The sequence below is a fragment of the Suricata suricatta genome, chromosome 14 (genome assembly GCF_006229205.1).
Source record: "Suricata suricatta isolate VVHF042 chromosome 14, meerkat_22Aug2017_6uvM2_HiC, whole genome shotgun sequence".
Classification (NCBI taxonomy): Eukaryota; Metazoa; Chordata; class Mammalia; order Carnivora; family Herpestidae; genus Suricata; species Suricata suricatta.
In genome coordinates this window covers 79,449,449-79,468,410 of record NC_043713.1, presented here as the reverse complement: position 1 = coordinate 79,468,410, position 18,962 = coordinate 79,449,449, and the positions used below count along the sequence as shown (strand labels likewise).

Genomic DNA, 18,962 nt, shown 5'->3' with positions numbered 1-18,962 from the left:
GGAGAGTTGGTGGGGAGGGGAGGGGCGGGGCAGGGCCGGGCCCCCCCAGGTGGCCCACCAGGCTCCCCTTCTCTCCCTCCAGTACTTCAGCACCCTGGAGAACAGCATCGTCAGTCTCTTTGTCCTCCTGACCACAGCCAAGTGAGTTTGGGCTCTGCTGGTGCCCCCGGGTCTACTCTTTTCAGCCAAGAATATTCCACACCTGAGCGCAGACAGGTGCCGAGGACACTGTGAGGGATGGGGGTGGCCCAGTGAGCTCAGGGCCCGTGGACGTGGACGAGAGGAGGGGAAGGCGGGGCGGGGCCGGGAAGGCAGAAGGGAGAGGTGGCCTCCGTGGAGATGGAGAACGGGAGAAGGCAGCCGCAGGGCCCTGCAGTAAAGCTCCGCAAATCCAGTTTCCCAGATGTGATGATGCCCTCCTACTCCCGGAACCCCTGGTCCTGTGTCTTCTTCATCGTCTACCTCTCCATCGAGCTGTACTTCATCATGAACCTGGTGAGTGAGCGTGCGGCGCCCCACGCCCACCCCCAGCCGCTGTCCCAGCCGGCAGCGCCGGGCACCACAGGGATGGCGACATCGGGCCCGCTGTCGGCCTCCGTCGGGGATGGGGTCTCGGGCTGGGCTCAGGTGCGGTGTGGTGGCGGATGTCCTGGCGGGACCTGAGTTCAGCTGGTTACTAGTGGGTAACCTGGGGTAATACTGTCACTGCCGTCAGCACTGGAGCTCGCCTGTTAGGGCAGGCTGCCCGCGGACCTTTCATCCTCTGGCGAATGCATCAGAACAACTCTAAAAGCTGGCACTGATGAAGCCTTTGCCAGGCACCGGGCACAGTGCTTCGTGCGTGAGGATTAAATGATTTTCCACAAAAATCCTGGAGGTTCTGTTATGATCCTCAGCTTGTAGCGGAGGAAACGGAGCCAGACTCATGGAGTGCCTTGCCCACGGCTGCACAGCTCGAGGTGGCCCGGTGAGCTGGTCCGATCCCAGAATCCTGCCCTCAGCCGCTTCGTCTCCCTGCACCCATGTGTCCCTTTCCACCCCACTGACCGGGAACCAGCAGCAAATCATTCCAGGACACATTTTGCTAAGGAGAATGTAAAGTCCCCTGCCCCTGGGGAACTTTGGGGTGTTTGCGGAGGCCCAGCTGGCCCCCAGAAAGCCTCCACCCACCAGCAGATGGCCGCTGGGATGAGGCCATTAGGTCCGTGTCGCAACCACACGTCAATGCCAGACTGTCGGCAGAGATTTTTATCGGGTCTTGTATTTGTCTGCTTCTGAAGAGCATTCCTACACTGGCCCAGAGTAGAAATAAAGCACTTGCCCTGGGGGAGACTTATGAAGTCGCCTAAAAACTTGAAATCCTAAAAAAGGAAGGTATTTTCCTTTTGTAATTCTTCAAAACCAATAGGATGGGTATGTGTTTATGTGTGTTACTGTTCTATATATTGTTGTTAGCGTAGAATCATAAAAAGACGTTCTGCACAACTGATTTGTTTTCACTGTTTTGAGCTGTGAGAATCTAGGGCACAGGTCACCAACTGGCCAAAGCCAGCCCACCACCCATTTCTATAAATAAAGTTTTATTGGCACACAGCCATGGCCGTTGGTTTGCGCCTCATCTGCAGCTGATTTCATGCTACGGCTGCAGGGTCAAGTACTTTCAACAGACACCATCTGGCCTTCAGAGCCTAGAACATTTGCTCTGTGTCCCTCTACAGGAAAAGTTTGCTGCCCCTCCCTTCATCTAAAGGGGGGGAAAATCGGGGGCCAATGTGAAGGGACGGAAACGACCAGAGAGTTTCCCTCAAAAATTTTTTAGAGAGAAAAAGAAAACGTTTCCAAAAAAGCTTTCTTTCAGATCTGCTCCCACCCTCCTGCTGCCCTTTGAAAGTGCAGACCGCGTTGTTAACGTTCCAGCTCTGGAATTAGGCAGCTGGCACTGTTGTGCCCTGGAGAGGGCAGGCCACCTCACCGCCCTGATTTCTGGGGCTGTGCCTGAGGCTGTGACTCACCAGGACTGGGAACAAGGGGACGAGGGAGGGCTGTCCTGCGTGGCGATGTTCCTTCTTGCTCCGAGGTTGGGCTGGACAGCGGCTCCCCGCCTTCGTGGTGGGTGTAGCTTGTGTTCCTCTTGCCATTTCCCCCTTAGAACCCTGTCCAGCCTGGCGTGAGCTTAGGATGGCCTTCCCCTGTGGATGCTTGGAGACAAACTTCCTCCATCCCCGAGGAGCTGGTCAGAGGGTCCTCTCAAGGTCCCCTTCTGGGGTGGAGCGCCCTCTGGAGGCAGCTCCTTGAGGCCCCACCACGCAGAGGACCCAGATCCTGTGTTCTTCCCTCACAGCTTCTGGCCGTGGTGTTCGACACCTTCAATGACATTGAGAAACGCAAGTTCAAGTCTTTGCTGCTGCATAAGCGAACTGCCATCCAGCATGCCTACCGCCTGCTCATCAGCCAACGGGTAGGGAGGAGTAAGGGTGGGGCAGGGGAGAGGACCAGTCCCTGGTCTCTCTCGCTGGCCCTGAGCAGCGCCTGAGCATGGCTGGGCCAGCAGCTTTAGAAACCAGGACTTCTGCCCCTGGGAGACCAAGAAAGCGCCAGGTGCCCTGGGATCCCGTGTTCTCCTGGCCGTCGGAGTGGCTGTCCCCAAAGGAAGGGCAGTGTGGGCTCTCTGTTTTCCTGGGTTCACTCGGCCTTCTGCCCTCTCTCTCCTTGCAGAGGCCCGCCGGCGTCTCCTACAGGCAGTTTGAGGGCCTGATGCGCTTCTACAGGCCCCGGATGAGCGCCAGGGAGCGCTATCTGACTTTCAAGGCCCTGAATCAGAGCAACTCCCCTCTGCTCAGGTAAGAGTGGGTGCCGGTGGGGTGGCGTCCCGACAAGGTATTCATGCCAGGGAGCTGGGGCGGGCAGAGGCCCAGGAGGTGGGCGGGCAAAGAAGCCTCTTAGAGACTAGTTTTCTGCACAGAGATTCGTGTACATGTAGATGGAATCGTTCATCGGGTGCTTCTCACAAGTAAAGGAAGTCCAACCCACGCCCAGTTCAGAAAAGGAATGTAGCGGTTCACACAATGGCCTGGCCCCGCCACTCACTGTCAAGCCCTGAGGGAGCCACAGAGCCGGGCACACACATGCACGCGGGCACACGCACACGGCTAAGATGTGCGTGGGCAAGTCCTGGTCTTCCGGACTGCTGACGATCCGAACCCCGGTTTCTGGCGAAGGGAGCGGGCCAGCTGGGAAGCGGGGGTGACTGGCCCTGTCTGGGCTGCAGGCAGTCCCCGCTGCTCCATTTAGTTCTCTGCTAGAGGAGGCTGTGTCCCTGCCCATCTAAGAATTCTAGCGATCCAAGCCATCAGCAGTCCGTGTAGACCAAGCGGATTCAGTGGGCATGGCACCTGGAGGAAGGAGGTCGGCTGCCCCCAACATAAGGGTCCCTGGGGCATGGAGGTGTCCCCTCCCCCCCTTAAAGGTGACCACAGGTGGACGAGGGAGGGCTGGAGCTCAGTGGCAATGGGTTCTGATTTTTTTTTATCTTCTCCCATCGCTGATGACAGCCTGAAGGACTTTTATGACATCTACGAAGTCGCCGCCTTGAAGTGGAAGGTGAGTGGCCAGGTGGGACCGAAGACCAGAGGGGGAGCTGCGCTGATTGCTGCGGGGTCGGGGTGCGGCTGAGCGCTCCAGAGGCCCGGCTCCTTCTCGCTGAAACGGCTCAGCTCTCAGCCCGGCTCCCCCAGCACTGCAGGGCTAAGGGGGCCACACGTGCGCCCTCACACTTGCCCCGGAGCCGCCTGATTAAGAGCCCCGAATCTCAGGGAGACCCCAGTAGTCACTGTGTGACGTCAGGCGGGTTGTGGAACCTTTCTGAGCCCTGCCCCACCTGGAAAATGAGCTAACAGTGATCCCTGAAGTTATTGCCAGGATTATACACAAGGAAGGCGCGTGCATGCTTCTATTGACATGCTCAGTAAACATTAGGTGTCTCTGTTGTTATTTAGATCCCCGAGTGTTTTCGTTGTCCCCCAAGTTAACCGGGGAAGCGGGGAAGGACAGCGCATCCTGGCCCCCAGGGCTGGGTTCTGGCCCCTGGCCCTAACGCCCTCTCTCCGTGGCCCTGTCTCCTGGCCAGGCCAAGAGAAACAGAGAACACTGGTTTGATGAACTTCCCAGGACGGCATTCCTCATATTCAAAGGTGAGGGTGGCCTGAATGACGTCTTGGCAGCTGGGGATCAGGTGGAGGTTTCCAGAGCCCACAGACGAGCATTTGAAGAGCGTGCTCAGGGGGCGTCTGTGTGCGTGCATGTGTCTGAATGTCTGTGTGTGTGCAAGAGCGCGCCCACCCCAGCAGACAAATAAGGACTAGCAAGGAAGTCGGTAAGTTAAAATCCAAACCAGAAGACCTCTGTGGAACATTCATCGGAGAACATTTACAAAGTCAGACAGTTAGAAGAAAATGAAAAACTTCCACCCAGGGGCACCACTGTTCATTTTCGGACGTGTTTCCTTCTGGTTTGGGTTCTTTTTCTGTGCCCTTTTTTAAGAAAGCACTTTTATTTATTTTGAGATAGAGGGAGTGCACGTGGGGAAGGGGCAGAGAGAGGGAGAGAGAATCCCAAGTGGGCTCAGCAGAGCCCGACACAGGGCTCAAACTCATGAACCGTGAGGTCATGACCTCAGCCGAAGTTAGACGCTTAACCAGCCGAGCTACCCAGGCGCCCCTCTGTGCACTTGATAAAAGGTAGTCGGGGTACATTATAGATTCTGTTCTCAACCCTGCCTTTTTACCAACCAATGTCCTCTGACCATCCTCCTGTGACAGGATGGATGGCTGGTGTATGTGATCCCTTATGTCATGCTTGCATTGCACAAAATTCAAAATTTTAAACTCAAAGTGCCCACATGATTGTTGCCCCTTAATCGAGTGCCACTTTCGAAGTTACATGGAGGGGTCTGGTTAGCTCAGGGGGGATTTCTGGTGCCGAAAGCCTGAAGGCCGGGTATGGGCCACGAGGAACAAGGGTAAGGAGGGTATATCTTATGCTATGATTTCTCCCACAGCCAGGGCTTGGGGCACAGCCGGTATCCCATATTCTGTAGAGGGTTTTCCATTCTATGGGAGGATAGTCCCTTGAGTGGATGAATAAATAGTCCCGGGTCAAGGCCAAGAGCAGGGGAGGTTGGCAGTGAAAGTCCCCCCCCCCCCATCCTGGCTCTGGTTTGCCCTGGAGCAGTTATTGTCTGTGTGGTCTTGCCGGAGCCCTAGCGTGGGGTCCCTCTGAGGGCACACCCTTCCTTCCTCACCCCTGCGCCTGAACACCCTGGTTGCTCACGGGACTGAAGTGTGCGGTAGGGACCGCGTGCTCGTAAATGAAGATTCCGCTATTAACGTTTCTTCTCTTCAAATAGGAATTAATATGCTTGTGAAGTCCAAGGCCTTCCAGTATTTCATGTGTAAGTGCGAAAAACCACAGCTCCACGCCCCTTCCTGTCTGAGACTTACTGTTCCGGAAGGTGGAGAGGCAGGAGATTAGCCCCGCAGCCATGTTGTCGACGTGTTATTATAGCAAATTCCAAGCAGGTTTAAGTATACGAGCAGGGAGGTGACGGCGAGCAGCACGCCCATCACCCGGCTTCAGCAGCGGCCCCCCGCGGGCGGTCTTTGTGTCCGTCTGCACCCTCACCGTGGCTCTTCAGCCCCTCCCCAGACCTGGAGATTTCGGACGCAGATTTCAGAACCACAGGGTGACTGGTGGCTCTGCGACTTAAGTCTGTTTCAGTCTGTGGGTTTCTCTTCCATCCTTTTCTTCCCCTCTTGCGACATTTAGTTGAAGACACAGGGTTGTTTGGCCTTCAGCCTTGTTTTTGTGTATTCACCCATTACTCGTTTCCTGTGACTCTAGTTCCCTCTAGACTTGTGCTGTCCAGTGTGGCGACAGCTAGCCAGGTGTGGTTATTTATAGTTAAGCAAGTAACGTGAAAAATTAGTTTCCCAGCCACAGGAGCCACGTGTCAAATGCTCAGTCACCACGTACGGCTAATGACTACCAACGGGGCAGCACAGAGAAGGAAACTTCTGTTCTCTTAGTACTACTTCAGAGATTTGCTTGAATTGAGTCTTTCTAAGGAGCCCTGGTTCCATTTAGCAGGACACGGTGTTTAGAGACCACAGTTTGAAATGCTAGAGGTGCTCACTGCTTGGAGTCGGTTATTATTTCTAGGCCTTTCCGTAGACAGAGGTGGGATTTTGTCTTTAAAGATAAAGCGTATCAGGAGTTTCTCCTGACTCAAATTCAGGACTGTCGTGTTTTCCCCTAACCTCCTCATTCTTTCGTATCCAGATTCCCAGTCTTAAAATCTTGGTTCCCAGCACCACCCACACAACTGCTCATTTGCTGTGGCCCACGGGAGACTCCTAACCATCTCCAGAAAATGATCCCAGCACCGTCCCAACGACACAGGCCCTAGCCCATCACTCCAGGGACACACATTCAGATTACTGTGTGTCAAGGTCACAGTAGTTCCCCCTCCGTGTGGGTGTGTCACCAACCGCATACACATTTAGGTTTCTTCATTTTATTTGTCATCGTCACGGATTGCTTTTTTAAAAATATTTAATTTTTTTAGACTTGTGTAAAATATCTATGTGGGTCCCAGTCAGATCTGTGAAACAAAGTATATTCAAGGATGTCATTTATATGCTGTCAAACCTCCCCCAGTGGAAGGTTTGGTTTATTTCTTCCATTTTTTTTTAAGAACTCTAAGTAGATGCATATCCCTGCCTATCCCCATGTCTTAATTTTTTTTTATGTCTTTTATTTATTTTTGAGAGCACAAGCAGGGGAGGGTCAGAGAGAGAGGGAGACACAGACTCTGAAGAAGGCTCCAGGGTCTGAGCTGTCAGCTCAGAGTCCGACCCGGGGCTTGAACCCACGAACTGCGAGATCATGACCTGAGCCAAAGTCGGACGCTTAACCGACTGAGCCCCCCAGGCACCCCACCCCATGTCTTAAATAAATGGGCACAAACTTGATACGCTTTCCTCCCCACCTTCCTTTTTTCAGTTAAAAATATATCCTAGAGACTGCTGCCCCTAGTAATATATAGAGATGTTCCTCATTTCTTTTTAGAGTTGATACTTCACCATTCCATGAACATGTCATAGTTGATCCAACCAGTTCCCTGTGGATCATTTAGGGCATTTCTAGATTTTTGCCCTCAGAGATAGCTCTCTAGCAAATGGCTTGTGGTATACATTGTTTTGGGTTTCACTAGTGTCTCATTGGGGTTGTTCCCTAGAAATGGGATTGCTACATAAAAGGCCAAATGAATGTGTAATTTTGCTAGCTAGTTCATGTAGTCATTCTTTATTTTTTAAATTTTTATTTATTTTTGAGAGAGACAGAGACAGAGCACCTGCAGGGGGAGGGGCAGAGAGAGGGAGACAGAGAATCTGAAGCAGGCTCCAGGTTCTGAGCTGTCAGCACAGAGCCCACCACGGGGCTTGAACCCACAAACCGCAAGATCATGACCTGAGCTGAAGTCAGATGCTTAACCGACTGAGCCCCCCAGGCGCCCCTCATGCAGGCATTAAAATCACATGTCTCTAGGGAAGAGCAAACGTTTTAATACTCAAATGTCTTTGACATGGACTTGGCAATAACCCGTAAGCTTTTACTGAAACCACTGGTCCCTGCAGTGACATAGACGGTATTTTTGGAAATCCAGAGCTATTTCCTGAGCGAAACCACTCACTGGTGGAGCTCCCGTAGTAAAAGCACGCAGCGGAAAGAAGCCACCTGTCACATGGGCGTGTGGGGCCCTGCCCAGGGCTGCTGGCGAGCATGGCCGGAGGGGCTGTGGCTGTGAGCTAGAGATTTGCACACCTGCCTGTGCTTCCTCTAATGGGCCTCTCTGTTTGCAGATTTGGTGGTGGCCGTCAACGGGGTCTGGATCCTTGTGGAGACCTTCATGCTGAAAGGTGAGCCCTGGCTGGGTGACGGGCCCTCCGGTGGATGCGCCTGGCGCTGCCACTTGAGCTCCCGCCTCTTGTGTTCCAGGCGGGAACTTCTTCTCGAAGCACGTGCCCTGGAGTTACGCCGTCTTCCTCACCAGTAGGTTCCTGATGAGTAGGCTTTGCTGAACGCCCGGGCCGGGAGATCTCTCATGTGTTTTGGGACCTTGTGGCTCTTCTCAAAAACGGGGAAACTTACGTCTTATGTCTGAACACCCTTGAGCCCCTGCATTGCCCTGCCCTGTTCGCTGCCTTGCCTTCCCCCCTGCCCCCCGTCGGGACCCAATGCCCCGTGCACATGGGCACTGTGCCCTGTTGTCATTCTTGCACATCCGGCACAGGAAAGGTGCCCAGGAGATGTCCCGTAACTGGACAGACAGGTGTCTGGGCTAGTCCCAACCAGGAGGAGGGAGTGTCTTCCTCTTCAGCAGGTTGCCCAGCCTCCTGGCGGAGAGGTGCGGTGGGTGTGACATGGCCTGTCGGGAGGCCGGAGACCTCGGAAGAGCCTCATAGGGGGAATCCGATCCAAGCCGGGTGCGGGACAGGCTGTGGTCAGGGCCGCTGCTGACTGCCTCCTTCTGTTCACAGTCTACGGGGTCGAGCTGTTCCTGAAGGTGGCGGGCCTTGGCCCCGTGGAGTACCTGTCCTCCGGGTGGGATCTGTGAGTGGACAGCATGTGTCTTACCCACGTCTGAGCCTAGAGGGGCCCTCCCCCCCACCCCCACTGCACACACAGCGTTTCTGCAGTGACAGGAGGGACCAGGGACAGCACAAGGCCTTTGTCTCCTGGGCCAGCTCTGCCTGTGGCTCCGGGACACGCCGGGCTCAGGCTCTTGTCTTATTCTCTCAGGCCCCCTTGCCCGCTCCCCCTGGACATGGGCTCTTAAGGGGCCTTAGGCTAGCCGCTGACCAGCTCGCCTGTCGCTCAGCCCCAGCACCCTGATGAGAAAGCTCTCTTCTCCCCCATGGAAACCACGACACTGACAGAGATGGAGGCTCCACCACCAGCCTCGGTCAGCAGCTGGCCGGGGGTGGTGACAAGCCCCGAGTGGCTCTTGTCCCTGTCCCTCTGAGACCTCGGAGGCCACCTACCCGCCCACTTAAGTTGACTCACACGTGAAATCATGCTACACTCATAAGGTCTCGGTCTTGACAAATAGAAGAGGCCAGGAGGAACTGTGGAAGGGGGTACACCATGCCGATTTCGGGGCCTTCCCACATGCTCAGAGGACAGAAGGCCCTGTCTCTGGCAGGGCTGGCTGGCTTCCGGTTGGAATCCCGCCCTTTAGTCCTCCGTAGTCCTCCGTAACTTCATCAGGGTCATTGGTCACCCATAGAACCCAATGAAGGCTGTGAGTTCAGTGCAGGACCTTGGCGGGGAGGTGGTGGTTCTGAGCATTTCTGATCCCTGCTGTGTGTGCCATGCCCGAGGGCCGGCCTCGGAAACCCCAGGGTGGCAGGAAGCTGCTTCCTGAGCGGTGCGGCTTCAGGCCACTGCCGGACACACTCTCGCTCTTGCGGAGGTTGGCTGTGGGCTCCTGGGGAGGGAGCACTGAGAATGGGGGTGAGGAGCAGGGAGCCGTGGGAGGGAGCAGGCCCTGGGCAGGCCCCACGGACCGTGGCTTCTCCCTGTCCCTCCCAGGTTCGACTTCTCTGTCACCGTGTTTGCCTTCCTGGGACTGCTGGCTCTGGCCTTCAACATGGAGCCCTTTTATTTCATAGTGGTCCTGCGTCCCCTCCAGCTGCTAAGGTGACAGGGCTGCGGCTGGGGAGAGGCGGGCAGGGGGAGGGTGGGGGAAGCCCTGGGACTGATCTGGGAAGTGGCCGGAAGGAGCCAAAAGATTCGCAAGCCTGGTGTCAGAGACTCAGCGTCCTGTGAAGGCACCTGGCCCCTGTCACCTTCCTGTGGGGACGTGCGGCCCATCAGGGGGACCTCCCATCACCGGGACCAGCAGCCTCCGACTGTGGAGGGGAAACATGGCCCTTGGCTCGGGGGAACGTGGCCCGAGGTGGTCCCCACTCTAGCCACAGAAACGTGCGTGCTCAGAGTTATAAAGCAGAGGGCTGTGGCCTCTAAGGTGGTGAGGGGCACGACCCCATACGTGGCCTCCCAGGCGGAGGGGTGGAGGTGTGGGATGGCGGTCAGGGCAGCGTCTCTAGAAGAGCCAGGGGTGGTGGCTGGGGTCAGGCGAATGGCAGTGTCCTCCCCACAAAGGGCATCCTCCCTTTACTGATGACCCGACCCTCTTTAGGCTCCTCTGTGGGCGTGGCTTCTGCTCCCTTCTTTGAGGTTTGCCACACTGCCCTGAGCCAGGCCTTGCCCCTCTCAGAGCCTCCTGGCTCCACCGGAAAACCACAGCAAATAGCCATTAGCGAGAGACTGGGGACACGCAGAGGGTCCCGAGTCTCTTTGGGGACAGCCGTCCAGCCTTGGTGTCCCGGCCCCACCCCGCCCCTTCCCAGGGCCTCGAAGGCCACCAGGCCAGTGGCAGCGAGGGCGGCAGGGCTCAGGTGGGTGACAGGCCCCAGGCCTCTGAGCGCCACCTGCTCTCTCCCCTCAGGTTGTTTAAACTGAAAAAGCGCTACCGCAACGTGCTGGACACCATGTTTGAGCTGCTGCCCCGGATGGCCAGGTACTGCCCCGGCCCCCTGCTCCAGGGCCAGGGCCGCGAGGCTGGTGCCCCCCAGGGGGTGGCTGGGCGGTAGTCCGGGCGGGCAGGGAGTGGTGGAGGCCCAGAGAGGACTGACACGGAGGGTCTGACGGGTCTCCAAGGAGGCCGTGACGTTGGCCACCACGCGTCTCCCTGGCGCCACTTTTCTCCTCTGACCTGCCTGAAGCATCTAGTAGGGAGGGCAGGGAGCTGTCACCTCACTTACCACCTGTGTCTACATTCACAGGTAAGGGGTCACCTGTGAGCCTACCTTCACAGGTAAGGGGTGAATCTCTGGTAAAGGGGCACCTGTTCCTAGAGTCCTAACTCGAGCCGTTTTTGACCCCAGACCTGAATCACGAGGCCCCTTCCCTGCAGGCACTTTCCAGCTGGTAAACCTGGCTAGGGGCATGCCTGTCCGTCAGTCAGCTCAGTGGGTCTGAGGACGCCGGGGCCACCGGAGGCGCGGGGCTCTCCTGCCTGGCCCTCAGTCGCCCTGTCCCTTCTGACCCTCCTCCCCAGCCTGGGCCTCACCCTGCTCACCTTCTACTACTCCTTCGCCATCGTGGGCATGGAATTCTTCTGTGGGATCCTCTACCCCAACTGCTGCAAGTGAGTCCTCGGTGGGGGGCCCGGGGGCCGGGGGCCTGGGTTTCTGGCGGGGAACCCTAGCCCGCCCAGTGAGGGTGTCCCTCCAGCTCAGGGGCCTCAGGGCCACACCTCTCCCAGCCGTGACGCCCTTTCAAGCCCTGGCAATCCCTTTGCCTTGCTTTTGCCAGCTCGGCTCAGTGCAGTAGCCTGGGAGCAGAGGGCCGTTTCTGAAGCAGTGACATCTGCGCAGGTGTCCCTGGCCCCAAGCAGGCCCCTGTCACCTTGCCCTTTGGGCCTAGGTCTGCAGGCCGCCGCAGAGCCGGGAGCGGCCTGGGGCCCAAGGCCTGTGGCTTCCTCCCACTTCTCCAGGGGTGGTGGGGCCTGGGCAGACACGTCATCTCTGGCAGCCTGTTGGCATTGGATAGACCCCCTCGGGAAGGCCTCTGGGGGCAGGGGTGGAGCGCGGGGAGCACAGCCTCCCACAACCTCTCCCTTTCTGCAAGCCACCACATTGAAAGCATTAATTCTTGATTCACAGTGTTCGCTTTAAAATCTGGCCGGGGAGGCCACCAGCGCAAACAGCTTCCTAAGACACTGGCCGCCCTTCTGAGCATCAGGCTGAGCTCAGAAGCCGAGGCTGATAGCCGGGCCCCAAACTTCAGTGTGGTGTGCAGGGTCACCAGGGCAGCTGCCCGAGGCTGGGCCTCTGCCTGCTGAGCAAGTTGCCTGGGGACCCAGCACCAGACATGTAGAGTTTCTGGCACGAATATCGGCAGATCAGCCGTTAAGGACTGGAAGGCAGGCAGCGTATCAGCTTTTAGAACAGGGACAGTCCATCAGAGCACTCCAGCCGGGCACAAGGGCAAGCCGGGCCGGGGCTCCCCCTCCGTGGGGTTGCTGCCCCCCACCCAGGCTCTAGAGCAGGTCTCCAACTGGGGAGAACCCTTCCCGGCTTCTCCCAACGGGACCTTGGGAGGGAGAAGGCTCCGGCTAGCAGAGGACTGCCAAGTGGCCGCAGAAAGGGCAGGCCTAGGGCTTCCCACCAGCCTGGCAGGTGAGAAGGGTCAAGGCCTTCCCTTGAGCCGGGAACATGGGCATGAGAGCTGGGGGCTGGGCCAGGACCTGGACTTTTATCCTCTGTGGAGGAGACCAATTTCCTCGTGACTTTCCCTCTGTTTCCCTGGCCAGCTCCAGCACAGTGGCCGACGCCTACCGCTGGCTCAATCACACCGTGGGCAACAGGACTGTTGTGGAAGAAGGCTACTATTATCTTAACAACTTTGACAACATCCTGAACAGCTTCGGTGAGTGGTGAGGCCCCTGGAGGACAGTCCCACCTTGGTCACTGCAGGCCCCAGACTCGGCAGAGCAGGGCTGTCTGAGGCCTCCCCCTCCCGAGCTGTTTGCTGCACTCTCCCAAGTTCCCTGGAGCCTCAGTGGAGCCCGTGGTTTGCCCGGTCCCAGGGGGGCGGCCCAGGCCAGATCCCAGCGCTTTCTCCCCACCAGGCTCTGCTCCGAGGAGCAAAAGAGCTTGGTGTTCTGCTGGAAGGGGTGCGGCCTGATGCTAGGGAGCCTTCCCCCGGTCCCAGCCCCACCCACCTGCCCTAGTGCCGGCTCAGGCCCCCACAGCCCTGCTCCTGGGCTCCATGGGGAGGCCGAGGCAGGAGCAGGGCACAGCTCTGAGGACGGGGAGCCCCTCATGGCATCCCAGATCTCTACCGAGTAAGGTCTGCCCGCTCTTTCCCCACCATCCCCTTTGGGGATGGAGCCAAGATTGCAGCACTCCCTGTATGGGGAAGGGAGTGGGGGGCGCTCAGGGAAGGCTGTGGCTGAAACTTCTGGAACTCACAGCCTAAGTGGGCAGGTGGGGATGCTTCATTTAGGTGCATGGTACCCAGGTGGCGAGAGGCCACCTGAAACTGACTTTGAAAAAGGGAGTCCAGGGGCTCCTGGGTGGCTCAGTGGTTGGCTGGCCTGGGTGGCTTACTGATCTCACACTCTGAGTTCGAGCCCCGTGTCGAGCCCTGTGCGGACCGCTCAGAGCTTGGAGCCTGCTGGGGATTCTGTGACTCCCTCTCTCTCTGCCCCTCCTCTGCTCACACTCTCTCAAAAATAAACATTAAAAAGTGTTCTAAAAAAGGAAGAGAAACAAGGGGGTCTGATCAAAACACCCCTGCTTCTCACTTCCCTTTGGCAGTGACCTTGTTCGAGCTCACAGTTGTCAACAACTGGTACATCATCATGGTAAGGACCTCGGGCAGCTCCGGGGGCGTCTTCCCGCTGGCCTCTGCGGCTGCCGCCGGTCTTGCCTGACCCTGGATGGGATGCACGGCTCTTCCGTTCCCTGGCGGGGCCCTGGGTCACACAGGGCTGGGTTCTGCGGCGCGCCCACAGTCCGGGCTGGGCCCCAGGAGCCACCCCTCTGCGTCCACTAGACATGGCTTCCATCCCTGCCCCCCAGACAGCCACATGCCCGGGGGCTATGGGGCTCTGACCTTCTCCTCAGTCAAGGGGTGGTGCGGCCAGGGCGGTTGGTTTCTGTTTTCCATTCCCTAAACCCTTCCCAGTGGCACCGCCGTTGGGACACAGACAGTCCACGCTGGTCCTGAACCCTGCTGCCCCCACTGGGGAGCGTCCGCGCCTCGGGCAGCACAGAGGAGCTTTGAGCCCCGGGGAGTGTGGTCCCCTTCCTGTGTCTCCCACAGCCCAGGGCAGATCAGGCAGGGGCTGTCCACGGCGACCCCACCCCACTGGGCACCTGCTCAACTGGCCGCCTCCCCGTGTCCCCAGGAAGGTGTTACCTCTCAGACCTCCCACTGGAGCCGCCTGTACTTCATGACCTTCTACATCGTGACCATGGTAGGTGCCCGGCCCCAGGGCCCTGCGCCCTTCACTTCTCTGGGCCTCCAGCTGCCCCTGCGGGGTGGGCGGCAGCCCGGGGAGGAGGGGCCGGGCTGGGCGCCGGCACCTGACGGGCCCTGCTGAGGGCGGGCGTCACAGTCACCCCCCACCCCCCTAGGTGGTGATGACGATCATCGTCGCCTTCATCCTTGAGGCCTTCGTCTTCCGGATGAACTACAGCCGCAAGAACCAGGACTCGGAAGGTCTGTGCGGCAGTCGCGGCCCGGGTGTCCCCCGCTGCCCGTCTGGCTGGCAGCTCGGCTCACGGCTGTCCGGCTAACCTGTGACAGCCCTCATTCCCACCAATTCTCCCATGCGGAATGGCCGAAGAAAGCTCTCGATCTCACTTTTAGAATAGAAACGTTACGGGTCTGAGACGAGAAAAATCACCCAGCAGACAGGCTTCTCAGGAGCACCGCGGCCCCCGGCCCCGCCACCCCACACCTCCCAGACACTCGTCCCCTGCAGCGTGTGTCCCCTTTGGTGTCACCTCCGTCCACAGTTGATCTAGATTTAAAGGCTGTAAATGTGGCGCCGGCAGCAGCTCCTCCTGCAGCTCGGTGATGGCAGCTCTGAGCGCTGGCGCACCGGTCCAGGCTGCAGGGCCACACACGCCTCCTATCACTCGCTCCCAAACCGTGTCTTATCCTCTGACCATTTGCTGTTTGCTCAGAGACTCCCTGCCGGTCACCTCTGTCCCCAAGAAGCTGCTGGCAGGGAGGGGACAGGAAGGGGGCGCCACACAGCAGGAGGTGGGAGGCAGGAGGTGGGAGGTGCCGTCTCGCTCAGAGCGGGACCCTCAGGTCCCCAACGGGCCAGCGGGGAGGTTGGGTGAAGCCGACCAGGCCAGACTGGGAGCTCTGAGCCCCAGGCTCCTTCCCAGCGCTGGCCTCCCCTCCCGCAGTCGACGGCGGCATCACCCTGGAGAAGGAGATCTCCAAGGAGGAGCTGGTGGCCGTCCTGGAGCTCTACAGGCAGGTGCGGGGTGCCAGCTCGGACGTCAGTCGGCTGCTGACAGTCCTCTCTCAGATGGAGAAACACGAGGTGAGGGGCCTCCGGGCCACTCCCAGGGGAGGGGCAGGGTGTAGCTTAGCATCCGCCCTCTCCCACCATCCCCCCCTAGCCAACCACGGGCAGGGCGCCCCGGCTCCCACTCGGACAGTCCCTGAGCCTCCGCTTTTCTTCAGCAAAACTCCGTGGTGTTTCTGGGACGGAGATCAAGGACCAAAAGTGACCTGAGCCTGAAGATGTACCAAGAGGAGATCCAGGTAGGCGCGCCCCTGCGCACGCCACCTCGGCCCTTGCCCCGGCCAGCTTGTGCCCGGGGCGGGGGTGGGGGGTGGGGGGGATTCCCTACTGCCCAGCAGAGGCTGCTCTCAGTCCCTGCCCTGAGTGTGGGGCGGCACTGGCTAAGCGGGGACTCATCGGGACCGCTGTCAGCGTGTGTGGGACTTGGGGCGGGGGCAGGGGGGGGTGTGGGCTTGGCTGTGAACCCTCGGCCCTCCCCCGACATGAGCAGTGGTCCAGCTGTGCCTATAGCACGGCCACCGAAGCGTCCTCCAGGACGTCACCTCCACTCCTCGCTCTGAGCCAGAGCCGCAGGTGCAGTGGGTACCGTGAGACACAGATGGGCAGGGGAGAGGGGGCCGTGCTGAGCTGGCGAGGGAGGCCCGCTTCACACGGGAGCTTCTCAGGCCCGCCCGGTTCTGCTGGGCCCTTGGGTCTCTTGGGTGTTTTGGCTGTTTGGTTTTCTTTCTTTTTTTTCTTCTTCTTTTTTTTTTAATTGTTTATTTATTTTGAGAGAGACAGCACAAGCAGGGGAGGGGCAGGGAGAGAGATTGATAATCCTAAGCAGGCTCCACACTCAGCACAGAACCTGATGCAGGGCTTGAACCCACAAACCACAAGATCGTGACCTGAGCTGAAATCAAGAATTGAATGCTTAGCTGACTGAGCCACTGAGGCACCCCTGTTTGGGTGTTTTGTTGTTGTTGTTGTTGTTCTCATTTAAGAGAAGGGAGAAGTATATATATTATATATACACACATACATACATATACATTTTTTTTTTTTTTTACAAAACCTCCCCATCTTTCCACATTGGCAGCTAAGTAAGCGATCTCGCAAAGCACCATGCGGGCAGACGCCCTACATTCCAGGCAGAGAACCCACGGATTGTAGGCCACCAGTGCACGAGCCCTGCTTTGGGTCTTCTGTCCAATCTGGGGGACCCAGGGCTCCGGGGAGAGTCTCCCGTGCCACCGTCGTGACTGTGCCGTTGCTGGCATCCCCCAGCCGAAAAACCAGTTTTCACAGGGACGGTGATGCCCAGTGTCCACACCCAAAAGGCAGGGAGGCTGCAGTCCCCGGAGCTGACTCACACGTTCTCTGTGAAAACGCAAGGGGCGCACAGACAGAGGGGTTCAGGACTCAGAGGTCACAGGGCGTGAAACCAACAGGCTTTGGTGTCGCAAACCCAGGTTCGAGCTGACCTTGGGCAAGTCACCCAGTCCATTCCCACCGAGGAAGGGGGGCCGTCCCTGGCTCGCAAGGCAGAGGAGATGGCTTCACGTGGGCAGGCCCTCCGCTGCGCACCTTGCCCTTCGTCCGCTGCCTGCCCGTCCACTCCCAGCCTCAGTTTCCCCCGTGGGGTGAGGCCATCTCAGTCTTTTTTAAGCCGTCAAGTTCTGTGGTTCAGACTCTTTAAAAACCTAAGGTAGATCTTTTAAGTCCTCTGTTACCTGAATACCCATTCCTGAAAACCGTGGGTGACATAACGGTAATGGCCTCAGGCGGGTTGCATTTTTTTTTCCCCCAAAATCCTTACACAGCCTTAGTGGAGGGCGGTGTGGGCGTGTGGGAGTTAGGAGAGGGACTCAAGTTCATCCAGCTCTCTGCAACTTCTGAGCCTTGCTTTTCCCGGGTATGTAACGGGGACACTGTTCCCGCCAAGTTGAAAAGGGATGACAGCAGGGAATCCCTTTGTAAAGGACAGAAGCTTATGTCCACGAACAGAGAATGATGAGGCCTGCCTGGGCTTCGCTGACAGCGGATATGTGCCAAGGAGAAGATTTAGAAGGAGGCCTGCAAACCTCTAATTAACAAGGGAAAGATTTTTTTTAAGTTAATTTATTTGAGAGAGAGAGAGAGAGAGGGAGAATCCCAAGCAGGCTCTGCACCATCTGCACAGAACCCGATGCGGGGCTCGAACTCACAAACTGCAAGATCCCGAGCAGAGCCGACATCAGGAGTCGGTCGCTTAACGGGCTGAGCCTGTCGGGCGCCCCAGTAAGGGAGAGCTTTCCCTGTACTTTTTCTCTTCCGGCCACATCCAGGATTCCCAGCAGGTCCAGGGCTCGGGGGTCTTACAGTCCCATTGGGGTGACTTGCGGCCCCGCCCCCTCCATCCTGAGGCTCCTGGTGCCCCCTGTCTGGCGGGGATGAGTGCAGGGCTGGCGGGGTGGGGGTGCAGCCGGCTCAGCGCCCGTCCCCGCTCTGCTCCAGGAGTGGTTCGAGGAACACGCCCGCCAGCAAGAGGAGCAGCGGCGACAGCTCTGCGGCGGCGGCCAGGCCGCCCCCAGCCCGCAGCCCCCCGGCAGCCGCCAGCGCTCCCAGACCGTCACCTAGCCCCGGTGTGCGGAGGCCGTCTCTTCTATGCAATAACACATAGTATTATTTTACTACGATGTATTGAAGAAAAAAAGGCGTGTGCGTGTGTGTACACACACACCCACACCCACATATATGCACATATTTATGTAATAGGAAGAGAAAAAGATGAGCTGGGTTTGGTGTGTAACCACCTTGCCCTGTTTTCATTGACCCCAGAAATCACTTTGGTTTGGGGGGGGTCAGGCCGCTGGGAGCTCTTCCTAATGCGGAAAGTTCCAGAAGGCCCCTTCAGAAGAAGACCACTTGGGTAGATCCCGCCGACCTCTGCTCTCACACTCACATCCCAGCTGCCAGCTCCCCACTAACTTTCCCCGCGGCCCGCGTCACGGGGTTCCCAGGCCCTGCTTTAGGGACAAAAGCACTTAGGACGGAAAGAACCCACATCCTCGGGGTTAGTAGTTCTATATATATGATAACGTAGTAGAACATTCCTTTGGGGGAACAGTGCCTAAGACCTGATGGAAAGAGTAATCAAGGGGTGTGATTATACCCATGTGGTCAGATCCCAATTAGCAGGTGCCGGGCAGTGCAAGATCGTGGGAATTCCACACCCCGGCTCTGGAGGCCTTCTCTCCCACACTTCCTTTGGCTCATCCCTCGTGGCTGCAAATCCTTCTGAAATGGGCTCCCTTAGCACCTCAGCCCTGCAGGAGGAGGAAAGCCGGCAAGAGGCCGGGCCGATGGCTACCACCCCGGAGCAGCTCCTGAAACGGGCTTTCTAAACCACCAAATCCCTTTTCCCTGTGATCGTCTCGTTGGAGCAGAGAGACATCTTGGGTAACGCAGGAGTCTGCTGAAGACGGGGGCAGACCCTTCGCATTAGGCCCTGCCGCTGGGAAGGGGCACACAGGGCAGGGGCCCGTCTCGGGGTGGCCACGGCAGCCCTGTGGCTGAGCCCCTGCCCATCCACGCGGACAGCTCCCTCCGCACCTTGAGCAGTCACCTCCGTGGCCTGGAGCCAGGCCAGACCCTGGGTGGGGGCTGAGGGGGCTCCGCTCCGAGGTTTCTCACTAGCAGAAGAGGGTGGTGCACAAGTAGGTGTGGGGGAGCCCTCGGTCTTGGGGGAGTTCTCGCTGAGGTCAGCGTGGTTGGGGCAGGACGGGTGCTTGAGTCCAGAGAAGGCAACAGTGGCAGCTCC

The 18,962-nt window shown here is 58.1% G+C and overlaps 1 protein-coding gene across 3 annotated transcripts in view; it reads left to right on the top strand.

Annotated features, from left to right (window-relative positions):
* TPCN1 (two pore segment channel 1) overlaps positions 1-17,893 on the top strand; it is a 56,272-nt gene extending 38,379 nt beyond the window's left edge. For all 3 annotated transcript variants that reach the window (XM_029921238.1, XM_029921239.1, XM_029921237.1), the window contains 20 exons: positions 83-141; positions 396-495; positions 2,342-2,458; positions 2,716-2,840; positions 3,552-3,600; positions 4,127-4,190; positions 5,405-5,449; positions 7,920-7,976; positions 8,056-8,109; positions 8,598-8,670; positions 9,652-9,759; positions 10,571-10,642; positions 11,183-11,272; positions 12,440-12,555; positions 13,449-13,495; positions 14,042-14,110; positions 14,271-14,355; positions 15,057-15,196; positions 15,340-15,420; positions 17,657-17,893. In XM_029921238.1, coding sequence (XP_029777098.1) covers positions 83-141; positions 396-495; positions 2,342-2,458; positions 2,716-2,840; positions 3,552-3,600; positions 4,127-4,190; positions 5,405-5,449; positions 7,920-7,976; positions 8,056-8,109; positions 8,598-8,670; positions 9,652-9,759; positions 10,571-10,642; positions 11,183-11,272; positions 12,440-12,555; positions 13,449-13,495; positions 14,042-14,110; positions 14,271-14,355; positions 15,057-15,196; positions 15,340-15,420; positions 17,657-17,779 — 1,674 coding nt within the window. In that variant the 3' untranslated portion in view covers positions 17,780-17,893. The remainder of the gene's footprint in view (positions 1-82; positions 142-395; positions 496-2,341; positions 2,459-2,715; positions 2,841-3,551; positions 3,601-4,126; positions 4,191-5,404; positions 5,450-7,919; positions 7,977-8,055; positions 8,110-8,597; positions 8,671-9,651; positions 9,760-10,570; positions 10,643-11,182; positions 11,273-12,439; positions 12,556-13,448; positions 13,496-14,041; positions 14,111-14,270; positions 14,356-15,056; positions 15,197-15,339; positions 15,421-17,656) is intronic.
* Positions 17,894-18,962: the final 1,069 nt, after the last annotated feature.